The sequence below is a fragment of the Epinephelus moara genome, chromosome 2 (assembly GCF_006386435.1).
Source record: "Epinephelus moara isolate mb chromosome 2, YSFRI_EMoa_1.0, whole genome shotgun sequence".
NCBI lineage: Eukaryota > Metazoa > Chordata > Actinopteri > Perciformes > Serranidae > Epinephelus > Epinephelus moara.
In genome coordinates, this window is record NC_065507.1 from 31,414,635 (window position 1) to 31,432,579 (window position 17,945).

A 17,945-nucleotide genomic window follows, 5' to 3' on the forward strand; every position below is an offset into this window, starting at 1 on the left:
TCTGTACAGCTGTAATTGTTTCTTTAATATAAGTACTAAAATGTTTGTATTTAGGTATTCATTTTATTTACTTAATTACTCCAATTTGGGACCACATGGGGCTGGAGTCTTTGCCTGCATGCCTTTATAGAGAAGAAGGGGAAAAGGTTTACATTCTAGGTGTAAATTAGTGTGTAATTGAAATGGTTGGCTAATTTTAAAGGAAACAACAGAGGTAGGAAAAAGAACAAGCCTATACTTGGACAAGACCCAAAACTAACTTGAACTTGTACTTTGATTTTAACACTGAAAACACACTGCAAGAATGGTACGGCTTTAAAGACGTTTCAAAAGATAAATCATCGATCTGCGTGTTTCCTCCTAATTTTCTGAGGAATTAGCTATGAGAGATATTGACGTGTGCCCTATCGCAGACATTTTGATGACAGAGGGAGTGTGTTTCAGTCAGTTTAACGCGAGGCAGCACAGGGAAGAAAGACAGGATTCTCTCCTGCTGCTGTCAAGGAGAGGTGCAACACCCTCCAATGAGGATTTGAAGTAAACCCCTGCTTGTTTCCAAACTTGTTAAACACAGAGATGGTGTTAACATGCTTTGTTCCAGCACCATTGCACAACCCCCACCTCCATGCACACACACACACACACACACACACACACACACACACACACCCCTCCTCCACTACCATATCCTTCGAAGTTGAGTAAACCTGCAGAGTAACAGCGGAGGGAGCTTGGCCCTGATTTCAGTGCAGTGGAGGAGCCGGGGGGCCCAAGGGACACTCAGGTTACCAGCATCGAATCCTGCAGTATTAGCGGGGCACAGTGAAATAACAGCCTGCCATCTGGAACCTATGTTAAAGCCATCCTAGCCTTGCAGCGTTCAATCACGCTGACCTCAATTAAGTGTTATTTGTTCAGTATTTTTATTCACTTCTTCCTTTGCCTCCAGATCTCTCTGTCTGGTGTAGTAATGTATGCCCTAACGCACTGTGTCAGATCTAGAGTGATGGCTAGAGTTTAGGTTTCCTTACCAGGTCCTCTGCTCTGTATGAGCTTCCCCATTAAACTTTAAGCAAGTCCACCTCATGAGAGGTTTCAGGAGAGAGCACCTTAAGTGCAGGGGGATAAAGGCTTGTCTTTGTGCTGGAGAGATGCTCCGTGGTATGCTGGGTTAAGAGTGGCTGTTTTTGGTGAGGCTTCATGCTCATGACTCAATGTGGTCTTTCTTGACCCCACTTAAACAGCAGACAATGAGCACACATGAACAAGTCTGTTTTGAACCTCGATGCTCCACACTTTCTACAGTCCTGAGGGAAAACTATTACTATGCTGCTCAGTGTCAGTGAGCTATGAGAAAGTTTTCTGAGATTGGAAATAAAGTCAATGTCTCCTAAAACCCTGGTTAAAAAAGGCAATATTGCTAGATGTAGACTTAATTAATATAAATATTATATTTCCTCTGCTTCATTGACATTTTGTGAAGCGCTTATGATCTTTTTCATTACTCGGGTTGAACTGTATTTACTTTTCCAAATTACAGTTTTATTCGCTTGATACTTAAGAGAATCATACAATTTAAAATGTGTTACATATTTTTAAAACTTTTTAAACTTTAAAAACAGATTTTTTAAAAACATTATAAATTGAATTTTATGGATATTTGGTTTTTTATTTGAATCTGACTGGACAGAAATGTGGGTTTGACCTGGAATGGATGAATTCTACATGTGGATTCAGTATTTTCAACCTGAGGCAATGTTGGTCACATCTCTGATATGAATTCAAAATGTTGTCCTGGGTACTAAACATTTTGAATTGGTCTCAGTGGCTACATAAAGCCTGCAGTTATTACACTTCAAAAAAGTCAATTTTAATGGCAGTTCCTTCCCACTTAACTCCTCACAAATCGGATGTGGTCTTGAGTGACAGTCTTCTTTCGGCAATGGTTGGATTCCTTACAGCATTTGAAGAGATATGCCTGCTGGACTGCTTCCATCCAGCAGATTTCATCTTTTGATAATGGGAATGCGATTGGGGGCAGCATCTCCTAATCGGGATCTGGTATTGTGACTTTTCAGTGTGTGGGGATTTAGTTTTGAAAAATTATTTAAGAAAGGTGCAGCTCTGTCAGAAATGACAGAAAGTGTTAAAAAATGTCACATGATGTTATGTCCTGAAATAAGAGAGACATTTTAAAGTCAGACAACAGGTGCAATGGAAAGGCAAAAGCAAGACAGCCCCCAAGAAGAGAATGGTTTTGCATGTGGTGGCCATAGACAGTTGCTGTCTTCTTATCCATCCTGACTGATTCTTCTCGAGTTTTGTGTTCTGCTAGTGTCCTTGTCACTACTGGTAGCATGAGGCGGTACTTGCAGCCCAATGAGATTGCCTGGCACGTTGGGACCGTACACGAGTCACATTAGGAGTTGCCGTGATAAAATTCAATTTTTTACTTTGATTTTCGGTGTGATTTTGAATCCAGCCCTCAGTGAGTTGATGATTTTGGTTTCTGTTGACTGTTGTTACGATATTTTGCTATCAACAAATTATACAGTGTACATCAGTAAAGATTTTAGACTTTAGTAATTTGTTCATTGAGACCTGATGTGTGATTTAAGTGTGAGCAGTGTCTTTTAATTCAGTAGTTTGCAGTGAATGAAAGCATTCCACTTCTCATCCTGATTTCATCACATTGGTTTTGTTTCCAAACTGAGTCTACATAACTGGTATTTTTTATGTTAAGGGAGGTTTTTTAAAGAAGAAATACATACATGAATTAATAAAAATTACTATGGAAAACCTTTAGTCTGGATTTCATGGTGAAATTTCTTGAATTCAGAAGGAAATCAACAAGAGTTGTGTTGTCAGAAAACACTGAGCTGCACATAACAGCAGCCTTGGTCGACTGGGGATTGATCTCTTCCACTTTGTGCATGAAGCAATGTCATAAATTTTAATTTGTTACATTGCAGCAACTACCAACATTATGCATAACCTTTCAGTAAGGTTTTATCATCCAGATTTCATAGTTTATGCTTTTTAGGTTTCATGCTTTCTCACCTATAAAAATTTCATTGTGGCTCCAGAGGTCTAGTTTCTTCTTGATGCAGGCAAAATATGAAAAAAGTTCAAGTAAAGGAAAGATGAAGCTTAGAGGGTTGAAATGATGCTGCTAGCCTAATGGCATGGATATAAAGAAGACGGGATTATTGGTATTGTAGTCCATACAGGTTTTAGCCCATGCGAAAAAGCGTGAAATAAGCACCCATGCTATGTAGTTTTAATTTTATTTTTATTTATTTCAGCAAAGTATAATTTCATTTTAACATTGTCCGTCATCTTCACCGCAGTCAAAACATGTCAGCTAAGTCCAAAAGAAATAAGAGACTATGAGCTTGTTTCTTATCTGTATTTACCTTTTGTGATGAGTGAGCACTGGTCAGAAATTACCTGGCGCTGTGTGCCGCGCTCAGCATGTCAGAGTGCTGGTTGGGTGCCAGAGATGCCGAAGAGATACAGGCTGCACGACTGGCATTCTGAATCCTCTACTAAATATCTCCCGCTATCAGTGACAGGCATCAACAGGAGAGTATGCTTTTAATGGCCGTAGAGACACATCTCAGAGGAATTCCCAAACAGGTGACACAGGGAGCGCTGCGGGTGGCTTCTGAGCATGCTGTCATTTCATAGTGTTTTCTGTTTGCACACGAAGCACAAGACATCATAACTTTTCAAACGTAGACAGTGTGTTAAAAATGTGTAAGTCAGTGAGCAAAACCTGCACAAGCCAAATCATGTTCTTATACAAAATTGTATTTCCTAACCAAGAATGTACATTTACCTTTAAAAAGCAGTCTGCATGAGTGCTGCATTAAAATGTACCTACATTTTACACTAACTGAATATCAAATGGAGGAGCAAGCCTACGTTGTTAGCATATACCAAACAAGAATTTCAGCTCTGAAAGCAGTTTACCCCTGTATCCATTTGGTTAATAGATCCATTAAGCAGCATGGCGTGAGTGGAGTGCGGCTGCTGTGTGCAGTGCAGGATGACGTGTTAATTCTGGGTAATTTATTACCCTGGGTGTTGCTGGGCAAGGAGCCCCTGACAGATCCTGTCTCACTGGGATCGTCCTCGGCCGGGCTTCTGTGGGCATCGCCTGCTTAGCAGTGACTCCAGCATTCAGTGCTCACATCCGCTGATGCAAGTATGATGTAAAACCCTTAGTGCAGGAAAACAACAGTGAGGATGCACATGGTGTGGCATTATATCAGACTGGCAGTCTTTGAAGGTAGGAGGCTAAAAGCACACCTGTGGAGAGGGAGAGGGTAATCAAATTTCCCCCCAGTGTTATGGGCACTTGCTGGCTCTCATATGGTTTTTATTTATGGAAGTATCCTTTTCTGTCTAGGGCCGGGCCCTGATTAGATCATGGATGCTGATTGTGGCCTAGAGCTGTGGTGATCAATCCAAATTTACTTGGAGAATTAAATTTATACATAGGAGGATGCAGTGCCCTACCCTGATAGATGAAAGGGCATTTCCCTCTTATGCATCAACAATCAAGATGACAGGAAAAAAAGACACAGCGCATATCTTTGATTTTGTTTCGTTGCGTGTTTTCATAACATGTAACATGGGGCTTTCAGTGGGGAATAAAAGCTGCATTAAAGACTGCCAGTCGATAAGCCGAAAAAAGAAATTGCACAGGCGTTTGTGCATAAGCCTCAGCACTGTCTAATGTTCAGCCATTGGGATCAGAGAGTGCAGACCTCTGGTGCCTTAGAGGCAGAGAAAGGGGATTGTGCAGGTCAACGCAGCACTGCCAAGCTACCCGTCAGCCATTTCATGTCATAATCAGTTAGGGGCAAATCAGCATACACCAACTCTCAGTGGCGCAGGAAAAATCCTCTCAGGATTCTTGTCTGTACTGTAGCACTGAAAGGATGGCAAAATTAATTTCAGTCTTCGTGCTCTATGAAAGGACATATTTAAAAAAAAAAAAAAGATGTAGTGATGCTCTGTTTTCAGCTCTAGAAAACAAGCAGTGTGTTTACAGTAGGCCACTGCAGCAGCCACGCCTTCTAGACATAGCATCTTTACAGCCAGAGCTGTCATCCAGTCGATGATGAAGCTACAGAGTGATTAGCCCCACCCAGAGGCTGCTGAGATGGGAGATGTGGGAGGTGTGTGGTTGTCAAAGCAGGGCTTGCGGAGATGACTCAGTTAGGCACTTAGAGTAAGATCATTACCATGCAGGAACCCTCCGTCTAGCTTTGCTGTGTGTGCTGATTTTTTACTGTTGATATTGAACAGCCACCGGTTTTATTGTCTCTAACAAAAGAGTTGTGCTTGCTGCTTGTTGTGCAGCGGGTTATCGCATGGTTCTCGTGTTCATATCGTCCCAAGCCCACCATGTTAGCTGCTTCATTTTGCAAAGCACAGCTAAGATCCACATTATTGCTGTTGTGGGGAAACCTAATTAGTCCAGTTTATGTGATTGATTGACACTTTTACTTGAAACAAGTACAGTGCTCCCCTCTGTTTGGTAGTTCATCTTGATTGTTCATGTTTAATGTAGTATACTGTTTAGAAATCATTGCACTGTACTTTGTTTCCTGCGTCTTAGATCAGTTCACACATTGTGACTTGATGGACAACAGCTAGACCCAGGCGGTGCTTGGCAGAAATTAAATTCTATTGTAAACTTAACGGCTAAGTTACAATATATGATGTCATATTTTACACAGACTTGCCAAATGTCCCAGGAAAATCCAGTCAGGATATATATAAAAGACGGAAAGTTTAAAGGAAATGGCTGGTTCTCTCCTGAGGTAGGAACTCCTAGACAGTGGTGATTGATGATTGGAGGACCTTACTAAGTCTGTGATCTTTGCAGTGCACTTCCTTACCCTGGGCCTGCACAAGTTATGTAGCATGAGGAAATCTCAGGACCCCCATTGTGAGTGGATTGTAATTGGTATCCGGCAGTACGACAGTCCTATCTCACAGTCTCTTTGAGGGAAGTTCTTCCAACACAGTTGCCATGTATTGCCTATGTCTTCATAACCTGGCACACAGGGAAAGAAGCAGAGTGTGGGATTTCCAACGGGCAGCTTGGTCGCAGGAGTCATAGAAGACTGTGACTGTGGTCACACGTTTTACGAAAAGTGTGTATTATAGGGCTGGGACGATATGCTAATCGATACTATCACAGCACTTGGATGTTGATTGGTTAAGTATTGCAATTCTGCAAGTATTGCGATATTGATATCACCATTAATTGCAATTTTTGTTTACTTTTTTAACTTTAAACTATGGAAAGAGTTACATAATACACTTGTAGGGTTTGTTTATCATAACACATATTTCCAAAAGCATTACACATCAAATGTCAGTCAGTCTTTCTGACTTATATTTCAGCAGCACCATTTAATGCATATAAAAGTGATAAATAGATTATTTAATAATGTACTTACGGTCATATTTTTAACATTTTAACAAAAAATAAGCCCTTTGTGACCTTGCTCTGTGAAAGGTCCCATATTAGATAAACTTTACGTACTTAGCCTACTAAAATGTACATGTATAATAGAATGAATATCTACCTTTTCAAGTAAAATTTAACTGCAACATTTAGCTGTCTCTGTTGATCAAGCTAGTGCAGTTAACCATACATTGAATTCTTTGTAGCAGCTGTCAAAATATCCACACTGACTTTCACCTCTCAATTTTATTGATTCATTTATTTGTTCCTGTATTTAGCAATGCACAGTGCATTGATTTCCCTCAGCCCCTTTCCCCACTCTCACGCTGTCTTTGTTTATGAGACCACAAATAGGACAAGAATTAGCTAGCTAGCTTGTGCACCCAGCAACACCTCTGCCTTTCCCCACCAGTAGGAGACTATTTGTGGGAGGAGAGTGGGCGGAAGCTCTGGAGACTGACTCTGTAGGGGGTGTAGCAACTCAAATTCAGCACTGGGTTTGCAGCGGGCTTGGTCTAATCGGTCTAACAGCAGCATCAAAAAGTGTGCTGATCCGGCGGAAGTTTGCGCTGGGCTGGCAGAATTTCAGTTGCTGTTCGAGCAGCCATGTCCTGGACCACTGCCATTTTGCCATTCTCTGCTTTTTTGCTGTTGTTTTTCTTGAAATTAATATGATGTCATATTATGTCATAGACTACCACAATAAAAGCGCCAACTTATTTCCACCTCTAAATTTAAATTATATCAACTTAAGCATTAAAAATAATGATATTAAGATAATGTAAAAAGGAAAATCGCACTTCTTAAGTGAATCAGTCTTTTTAGTGTATTAGGTAATCTGATTACAAGTGGACAGCTCTAAAAACTGTTGTGACTGCGCCCACAAAGCTCGCACTTTGCTCGCAGTTGTGTAGTGTAGGGATGCATTTGACAATGTGCTGTATATTGCTTCAGTCAGTGCAGACTTCATCTGTAGTCAGGTCTTTCTGGCCTACGGAAATGGAAGTTATTTACATGGTTGTTTGCATACTGGGCATGGGAGTGAAATCCAAATACAAGTGGTCACTTGAGACATATTTGTGACAAAATTTTTATTCCATGAGTCAACTGAAATCTGGCTCTACTCAGTCTAGACACTCTTTGGATTTACTCTGCTGTATCTGTTTAATGTGGTAACACTTTTAGTTTTTTCCTCTCTTCTTTTCCCTTTATTGTATGTCCTCTGCGTAGTCATGTGTGCAAGAGAGTGATTGACACCATCTCTCTTTGGATTAGTCCATGATTTATTTCTGTCTTTCTTTGAACAGACGCATGTTTACAAAATGTTTAATAAGTAAAAACATTTATTTAAACGTGGAATTTGCACTTACATCACTGTGTTACACATCTAAACATTATTCATGCACCATGTTGGAATCCAATAAACTGCAGGATCATTAGTGGCATCAAGGTGTGATAACATCAGTGACTCATTTGTAAATATTGGATTTTCCAAGAGACTGCGGACATTTCATTTTACTATTTGAATACAATGACAGTAGCATGGGAGTTACCTGCTTTATTTCTGTACCTTTAGTACTCTTCCGAGTCTTTTAAATTTCCTAGGCAGCCTACTCTCAGGGTTGAATGGAAAACTAATAAAATGCTGGGGGGAAAAAACAATAAACATTAGCTTTCACCTCATTTTGCATCTTTTGTTAAGTGGCGACATCAATTGTATGAATAGTTGAGCCCAGTACAAATCAGGTCTGTACAACACAACCAGTTATGTTTTAATGAGAGCAAGCCAAGTGTCATTTGACAAAGCCGTTGGTATATGAAGCACTACAAAGATAAAGGACTTTTTTTTAGATGCTTAGCCAAATGGAATTGGCAACATTACATTAAAATACAATGTGCATCAAGAATCCAGGAGGCACAGTTGGTACTGTCATGAAGATTTGTCAGAGAATTATCTGTGCTAAATTCTAATCAGAAATCTAAGCTAGAGTAAAAAACAAAGATATCTGGAAAAGATGATTTTGTGGTGTGGGCTTACATCCATTCAGAAGTGTTGAGACAAAATTAAGCACAAGCCAGTCAAGTTTGATCTCACAAACCTGCCAGCAGGACTTCTTCTTCTTTCGGCTGTTCCCTTTAGGGGTCGCCTCCATCTAACCCTATCCTCTGCATCCTCTTCTCTCACACCAACTGACTTCATGTCCTCTTTCACAACATCCAGAAATCTCCTCTTTGGTCTTCCTCTAGGCCTCTTGCCTGGCAGTTCCAACCTCAGCATCCTTCTACCGATATATTCACTATCCCTCCTCTGAACATGGCCTCTCTGACTTTATCTCCAAAACATCTAACATGAACTGTCCCTCTGAACCTGCCAGCAATAATAAGACAGTGATGGTTATTTGACCAATTAAAATTGAATAGTTCTCAAATTGACTTCCCGGGTTGATCTACAGTAAAGTGCAAAATTGCTCAGATTTCTCAGTAATGATCAAAAGCAAAATGAGAGCAGCTCTCGGGTAAAGCAGTCCAAAAAAGTATTAATTAACTGTGTCTGCTAAAATCTGTTCAAATGGCAAAAGCATACATTTATAAATTTAATCAGCCAGTCTCAGCCGCTCTTGCCAGATAGTTGAGGACATCCGATATATGTATCTCCCAGAAAGCTTATAATTTCACCTGAGAGATGCCTGGTTAAAGTTTTGTTGTAAGCTAAAGGATTATATGGCCCAACCACTGTTAGAGCAGTCCGAGTCATGCTTGATGATCTTGGAGCAGAGGTCAACATGAAGTATGTGAAGGAGTGCGAAACAATCTAAGTGCTGTCACCGCAGTAGCTCTTAATGATGGTTGATTGTCTGTTCTTATCCACACCAACACAAGTTTTGGGGGTTGCATTATCATACTTGTGTCTAGGAGTTACTAGGGTTACAGATTTTTCAATCTGCTAAGACTGTGGGATATGAACCCCTGGGATTTCTGCCTCCACCCAAACTACAATGGAGGTGTATGGACTTTTGTTTATGGACCTGTCCATCTGAAGGACCTTGCTGTTGACAGTTTTTAGGGACCATAACTTAGGTAGACGGTAGTTCTAATGAACGCTGTTGACACCATGGTTGTTCAATTATTCAGATAAACAGGAACATTGTAATCTGGAGAGATGTTGCTGTTAATTTACCTTTTTTGTAAAGACATTTTTCAATGATTTGAATAGCAGAAACAAAATCCCATTCATCTCTGTTGTATTAGCATAGTGACTGGAATCTCAAAGGCATTGATCTGAAATAGGAAACTGACACAGTTTAAGTGCATTGAGAAAATGTGTTATTGTAATTCTGGTGAACTAATTGTTAGGGCTCAGGAACAGCACATAAAATACTATTGTTTGGAGTATCATTTATTAGCTGCATTTGGGTTGGATTGGCCCTCCTCAGGCTAGAACTGCAAACATTTGTAACAGTAAGTTTGACAGTGGCAAGTTTGCAGGAAGTTGATTATTGCTTAGCTGGTATTAGGTTTAGTTTCACCGCAGGCACACATCAAACCCAGGTCTAGCCATTGCAGGATAATGAGCATTAAGCGTAGACTAATGAGAGAAGGGTCACCACCTCTGCTCTCCCCAGCCATGTTTGGGAACAGAGGCACTTCAGCCAAGTGGAGAGGTCCTCTTTTAAACTCGTATGAACGTCACATTTATTTGTTGTCCCAGACTTGCTCCTCAGGACGATAGTGAACCTTATGAGTCTAGATTACTTTTTTAGAATTTATTCACTTTAGGGTCATCCCTCACTTGCTTGCTTTTATCTGCTGCAGTGACAAGCCAACAAAACACACACATATATTTTGTTGTAGTTGAGCAGAAGTATTGGTAAGTAGACGTTTTAGCCAGCCATAGCACTACTAGCATTTTGCTGTATTTGGCCAAGGTCAGGGATGTACATCAATGCAGAAAGTGAGAGTGCTTCTCTCTGTTATTTACCGGGCAGGTTTAAAGGCATTATTCCATTGCCTGCTCCCCCTGTCATGACTAAACCTTGAATTGCTTAGAGTGATTAGTAGCAGGGAGCGTGCTGCAGCAGCGGTCCCAGGCTACTTTTGTTTATGTTAAGGCTTTTACGCATTCTGTTTTATTCGCTGGCGGGGCTCGCTTTTGATCCCCGAAGGAGGCGGCTGCTGAGATGCCCCCCCACCACCACCACCACCACCAAGGTGCCTCCTCCCCTCCCCAGCCTGCATTAGCACTACAGAATTCAGATCTGTTTGGCAAGCTATTCAGCCCCCCTGCCCCCCATCCCCTCTACCCAAGTCTCTTTTCCCCTGTTGAAAACACACCTTTCTGTTGACCGAGGAGGCTTTTCTTTAGAGCCCAGGCATGTGAAAGATTTCCAGAAAAGAAGTAAGTGGTGCCTGTATGGAGCTTTCCTTGCTATCAATGGAGCCTGCAGACAATGTTCTTGATATCTCCCCAAATTTCCTCTCTGTTGTGCAACAGGCTGCTTTTGTGTGTAGATGTTTGTCTGCAGTGTTTTGAGCTAACTGTCACTAATCCTTTGACTACGTGACCAGGTTAGATAATTAAAACAAAACAGTTACAATCCAAAAATATATTTAAAAAAAAGTTTGTCACCTAATTTGTTGTACAATATATATGTTATTAGAAATACCCATGATAACATACATTTTTTGCAGTCATTACAAATTGGGATTAAGGTTGGATTTATGAAATTATGTTAACATGTTTGTGAGCACTGATGGTATATGAAAATCTTTGTTTGGTCTCCCTGAACTGAAAAACCATAGTCCTCCAAAAATATATTCAGCTCATGCACATCAGCAGTCATTTGTCTAAAAATGTCATCACTAATCAGTAACACATTACGTCTCAATCGTAGTCATAGTAATTAGTAATAATACTAAGTAATTAAGTGATTTCACAGACAAGTAATCTGTAATCATTTTAGATTATACTCCAAGGGATTTGGCAAACATTATGCATGTGTGCTACTTTGTCTGTTTTCTGTGTTGCCTAAGAATGTTAGTTCTTGGATTTTGCACTGAAAATCTATGACATGTAAAGAGCAGCAAGCGTTTAATTATCATGGAAAACAGGGTTGTGCACAGAGAGAGGGCTAGATTTATATGCAGCAGCACTGAATAGCAATTCTCAGCACACTGCTAATTGTTTGATGGATAGTACAGAGCCATTTGCATTTATATTGTACCCCAAATGCCTCCCACGTATTTAGATCCCATATTTAACTAACTCCTGACACTGGAGCAATGGTCACAACGATCTGCCCAGCAAAAACCTTAACGAGTGTTTTACCAGGGGCTCCTGTAACCCGTCGTTCACACTGCGGGTGGGTTGTTTTATGGGTTGGTTGAGGCTACAAAGTTTTCTTACTAGTCACATTTTTATGGCTTTAAAGTTGTCTTCTTTAGTAGTATCAGAATTAATTGAACACAGTCATAAAAAAACAGTTCAGGTGGGGGTATGCATGGCTAGACTTTATACTAAGAAGTGTGCATCATTTGAACAGCAAGCATAAATAATAGAACTCAGTGTTCTTTCATTGCAATTTGAATATCTTTGGATGGTTTGTCAGACAGAAACAAACAGTGGTGAGATGTCACCTTGGCCTCTAGCAACTCATAATGGCTGCCTGACATTTTCTGAAATTACTAGGAAAAAGATGGTATTGTTCATTAATGGAGATAATCCTTTGCTGTAGCACTAAAACATGCAACATATTCAGTTTTGCTCTTGTGTTTTTTTTCTGTGTGTTTAAGCAGTGGTCCGAGGGTATGCAAAGATCTATGGTGACAAAGATGATTACATTTTATCACAAAATTGTCATGACAGTAAAAACTAGGGAAACAATGGCCTGAGTGCGTATGTGGATGATGGCTGAGGTTGTTACTTTCCTTCGGCTACTGGCAGCACTTTTAACTGCAGCAGCATAAGCTGTGCCTTCTGTCCGGTGTATTAAACTGGTTTTAATCTTTGATCATAGGCGGTGAAATCATCACACAGCAATGAACTGTCAGTACCAGACGGAAGATATGTCTATGCTACTGATCAGATGCAGTCTCAACCAATTTAACTCCCACGTCTTATGGTGATCTGTGTTTACTGTTTCCTGTGTCGGTTAATGCCATTTTTTGATTTTAACTTTTTCTTGAGCGGCTCAAATGGTCATTAACTTATCTGTGGTGACCTGTTCAGAGCACTGATTGGCTGATTATGACTTTTAGTTGATGATTGCACCATAGACATATTTAAGAGCAGAATAGGCCCGATGATAATTTCTACCATTGCCAACTTTATTCAGGTGGTTAACACCTACACACACAGGCTGTGTTTCCAAGGTTGTTGAGCTCTTCAGGAAAAATATTTCTTTTGTTGATGGTGTTTTTCATGTTGTTTGACTCTGCAGTCACTGCCTCCACACACACATTCCAACACACATCAAGGATGTTACGCAACATCACTGTGCCTGATGACTCCAATTGACACAATTCATTGTTCATTGCTTTCTGCAACACTTTCTGTGCAGAACCACATAATTATTCTGCTTACAGCTGCTATACATTTGCTTTACAACCACAGACAAACCTGACTCTATCCTGGCCGATTGTAGACAATGCAATTGAAAAATGTAGAGTGTGCAATTGTTTTAAAGGGGAAAACAGACCATCCATCATTTCTTTTGTCTATCCAGAGAGACCTCAATTGATTTTTGGATCATTGCATAGATATGCAGTTAGCTTCTTTTTGGCACTGCTCACGCTCTGCAGCCTTAGAGGGAACTTTGTCTTTGAAATAAAAGCATGCGATTGCTATCTTCGTTTCACAGATTTTAATCCATGGCAGTCATTTTTCACTGGTCTTTGTAAATAACTTTTCTTACGGAGTCTTTGCAAATGTACCCTCATTAACCTTCTCCTTCAGTGTTTCAAGCTACTTTTTTCGGTCCCTTGTGTTTTACTATGAGATGATAATAACACTTTAAAAATAGTCCTCTTATCACTTCATATTTCTTTTTCTTATTAAGTGTTGGGACATCTTGGTTTAATAAGACCTTCTGTTTATTATCTTCACATACCAGTTTAATACAACAGTGGTGTTTTCTTTGTTTTGGCTCCTGCTCTCAGGATTTAGCCCTAGACAGATGAATAAGAACAACAGCTTTGCTCTCTGGCGCTGAAACACAATGATAATGCCAGATGTAGCCTGTTCATGAACAACAGTTTAGTTTTACAGTATGCTTTGTGTGAAAATTCTGACAGCTGCACTTAAGATGGATACGTTACGAGGGCCTAACATTTGCATCCCGTATCATCTGTCATTGTGTACAGCCTGTTGCTTTTTTTTGAATAACTCCTCTGGGTTTCCCATGGCCTCAAAGGTACATCTCATTGCATACCAGCCGATTAATAATGAGGAGGAAGGGCTGTGCAGAAGAGATGGCTAAAGCACTGAGCCCAGCTCTTTGGAAACAAAAACAATGCACTTTACAGAACATTCTTGAAACTTTAGAAAGCCGCTTGTTCTCCACTCTCTCACATTTGCATAGCATCAAGGATCTTGAGCAAAAAGGTAAAAAATTAGCAACCCATACAAGCTGCATCTGAAATCTTGGGAGCAGCTGAAGTGCTCTTGCGGCTGCAGAGTGGGAGCGTTTTCTTCCCCCCATGTGGCGGAGGTCCTGGTATTGAGGCCCCAAGTCATTAATCACTGGGATCTATTCAGCTGTCAATACATACAAAAAGAAACCCCCAAACCCAACAATGGTGTCTTCAATAAAAACTTTTTTTTTTCAAGCAGGGGCAAATATAGTTCAGTAGGGATTGTTTATTGTTCTGTCCGGCATAAATCTTATACAGTATTCATAAAGAGCTTATCTTGTGGAAAAATCCGTGTCTTAACAACTCGGCCATATTGTCAGTAAAAACTCACAGATTTGCCAAGAGTAGTTTTTTATCTCTCTTTCAAAGAGCTGTTTTCTTACCCAGTAACTTGCATCCCATTTTTGATTGTAGTAAAATACTCTGAAGTGTGGGAGCAAATAGTATAGAAGCAGAATCCTGCAGCATGGATGATGAGGCTTTCAGCTCATGATATATTATTTAGGGATGTATGGGATTAGTCGATCAAATATTGCTTCCCTTGCTAGTTGGAAATAACAAAGATTAGTCAGTTAAACTTATTTCTAAAATTATTATCATTAAATACAGTTAGTCACTCACAGAAAATGTTGTAATAATCAGAAATTCGTCATTAGGAACGTCCCGTCCTATTGATATATAATTATGACTTTGCATGTTGGCATAGGAGTAAAATATATTATAATGCTGCAATATCTGGCCCACTAATACCCTTTGTTCAGTAAATGAGCTTCAAAGTACACAGTGACGAAGCCTTTAATCAAGTTTATATCCACATTGACATTTGTTAATCCGACTCAATATCTTTAAAGCGTGTGGTCTCTTAAAATGAGCTGTGTGCAGGGCATCGCCAGTTACTGCCTGCAATATTACACATTAATTCATATTATGATGCGCTAAAAGTGCAAAGATATTTTTAGTATTTTTTTCTGTTACATTTTTAAATGAAAAAATAATTAAAAAGCAAAACCAAAACAATCATGTTTGAATATTTAAAATTTATTTGCAAGCATTTTTCTTTATTTTGCTTTAATATTTTGTTCTTTAAGGCGAGGAAATAAAAAAGCTGAATGCTTAAATTCCCTCCCTTTATTGATCTTGTACTCGGTGTGCTATTTGACAGTTGTGGTTTTATGTTTCAGATTTTAATCATCTCTGCTGGTTGGGTGTAGTCCTAGATTTGTTTGGCACCTCAGTTTTCAACTGGTGATGATTTGTTACTTATAAACAACACAATTCATGGAAGGACACCTGCCACTTTTACAGATGCTGGAGGCCCAGCATTTCTATACGGCACATAAAATAGAATATTTGTGGGAGACTTGCGCCGTAAACTTTATGGGTGCAAGATTTGTTGTGCCGTATTTTATTAAATCTAATCCTGGTGGTTCTTCGTGCTCTCCCTGTGTGTGCTGAGCCATGCATACACCGCTGGTTGGAAACATGCATTTGCATTTTATTTATTTATATCCACAGTCACTTGGTTGTGTGTGTGTGTGTGTGTGTGAGTGTGTATCGTACTACTTTCAAATGATTAATGATGTTTTTTTAATATTATTTTGTATCAAACCTCATCACAGAAGCAAGTGATTATGTGTTTGATGATGCATTTTGAGAGGATTACATTTTAAAATCAACACTGCTGTCAAGGCATTTTTTTATACATCAAGCATTCCTATTTTTTTGTTTGTGTTTTTCCTCTGCAGAATCACTCAAACTAAACTGGCAGTGTGACCCACATTTGATGTTGAAAATAGTGTGGAGGCAGCCATGGAAGTGAAGGAACGTAGACCCTATCGCTCACTCACTGCCCGGCAGGACACAGAGCGCCGTTACACCAGCTCCTCTGCAGACAGCGAGGATGGCAAACCCAACCCCAAATCCTACAGCTCCAGTGAAACACTCAAGGCCTTTGACCATGACTCAAGGATGGCCTACGGGAGCCGTGTAAAGGAAATGGTTCATCACGAAGTGGACGAGTTCAGCCGGCAAGGTTGGTGTTAGCTGTGCCAGTATTATGAAATACTCTGCTTTTATGTCAATAGGACATATTGCCATTGATATCAGTATAGTTCGTCTATAAGTATATTATCAGTGCACAATGTCGTGAAAAATCCTGTTATTAGGTTAAAGGCACGTCACTGCCTGGTCTCGGTACATGCGTCACTGCTTTTTAATGAGGATTCTCCTGATAATTCCCGTTCAGCTGCTGTAGAGGTCACTCTGCAGAGTTTGACTATTAACAGAGGTGGCCAGGGATTGAACCTACCATGCCAGTGTTAAAAACTGCATGGAAGACATGCGCACCGTTACCTGCTCTTTCAAATATTTTATTGATTATCAAAGTTCAGATCAGATGTGCTGGCACTGTCGAGGTAGCCTTAAATCCAGCTGAAGCTTAGGCCAGCAGTTTTACTAAAAAAAAAAATGTGGATTTTTAATCAGCATGACACAGGCCATTTCCTTTAGGTGGTGCACTACAGTTTAGAAACAAAATCCTTGTGTGTCTCTGATTGATATATTTATTTCATCTCAGCAGTTACAGAATCTAGTGAGATTGTCAACTCTCCAAGGACCGCTGTGGTATTTCTAATTACCTTGGTAGAGAACTTACAAGAGAGGAAATACAAGACAGATGTCTCAGTTTTCAGATACAACATTTAAAGAACTAAAAGCTATAAATTTGGCATTTGTAAAATGCTGTTGAACCAAAGACTAACGCAAAACATCAGCTGTGTCTACTTTCAAGCCCCAGTGTGTACGATTAGAAATGTTCCTATTATGGCGACTCCTCGTGGTCGGATCGAGACTCAGGTCTGACATTGGGATGCTGAGATGAGCGTAGATAGGACTTTACTGTAAATACTAAATACCTGCATCTTAATCTAGCTCCACAACTGTTGCTTTTAAAGAATTACTGCACCTCTTCAAGGCCAGGATATTGCTGCGTCTTTTTTTTTCTGAAATAAATACAGTTCAGTTATGTAGAGTGAGGCAGTTAGTGGCCAAATTAATCACCAGAGCTTTCTATGTTTTGATTTTGCTGCAGGGGCAGACTTTTCCCTTCGAAACCTTGGCTTTGGAGAAGCCCTCCCATCCCACGTAGCCACGTACAGGACTGACCTGGGGATGCCACATCGTGACTACTCAGTCAGTGTGGGCTCAGATGCAGACACAGAGACAGACGGCATCATGTCGCCGGAGCATGCAGTCAGATTATGGGGCCGCAGCAACACCAAGTCAGGCCGCAGCTCGTGCCTCTCCAGCAGGGCGAACTCCAATCTAACTCTCACTGACACCGAACACGAGAACACAGAAAACGGTAGGGCACTTTTCTCTTTTACTTTTCTCTGCCAGTCCTTATCAGATCTGATTTTGCTCTGTGTCTTTTTCCATGTGGATTTGATTTAGATGTGTAAGTGGAGTAGAGCTGTGTTTATTTTTCTTGAGTGTGTTCCTGTACACTGAAGCAGAATGACATGCTATGTCTTTGAGACAACAGAAAACACGAGCCAGGCTGGTCTGCATGGTACAGTCGAAGACAAAATGATCATTATATTGGTTTAGATTTCTTTAGTTTTTGACACTGTCTGACTTGAATCTTTATAAATGTCTTGGTACATTTTGATGCTCAGTCGAACAAATGGAAACTGCCTGATCCATTTGCGTTTTTTCAGAATTTGGCTAAAAACCAACATCTTTAGGATTTGACCCTTTTGAAGAAAAGACAATATCAGTCCTCAGCCAAGACAGAAATTTGGAACGCCATTACCTGCTGTTCATCATT

The 17,945-nt window shown here is 40.2% G+C and overlaps 1 protein-coding gene across 9 annotated transcripts in view; it reads left to right on the forward strand.

Annotated features, from left to right (window-relative positions):
- Window positions 1–17,945, forward strand: part of tenm4 (teneurin transmembrane protein 4) — a 178,494-nt gene that overhangs the window by 26,415 nt on the left and 134,134 nt on the right. For all 9 annotated transcript variants that reach the window (XM_050072306.1, XM_050072313.1, XM_050072323.1 and 6 more), the window contains exons 2-3: window positions 15,865–16,151; window positions 17,208–17,480. In XM_050072306.1, coding sequence (XP_049928263.1) covers window positions 15,929–16,151; window positions 17,208–17,480 — 496 coding nt within the window. In that variant the 5' untranslated portion in view covers window positions 15,865–15,928. The remainder of the gene's footprint in view (window positions 1–15,864; window positions 16,152–17,207; window positions 17,481–17,945) is intronic.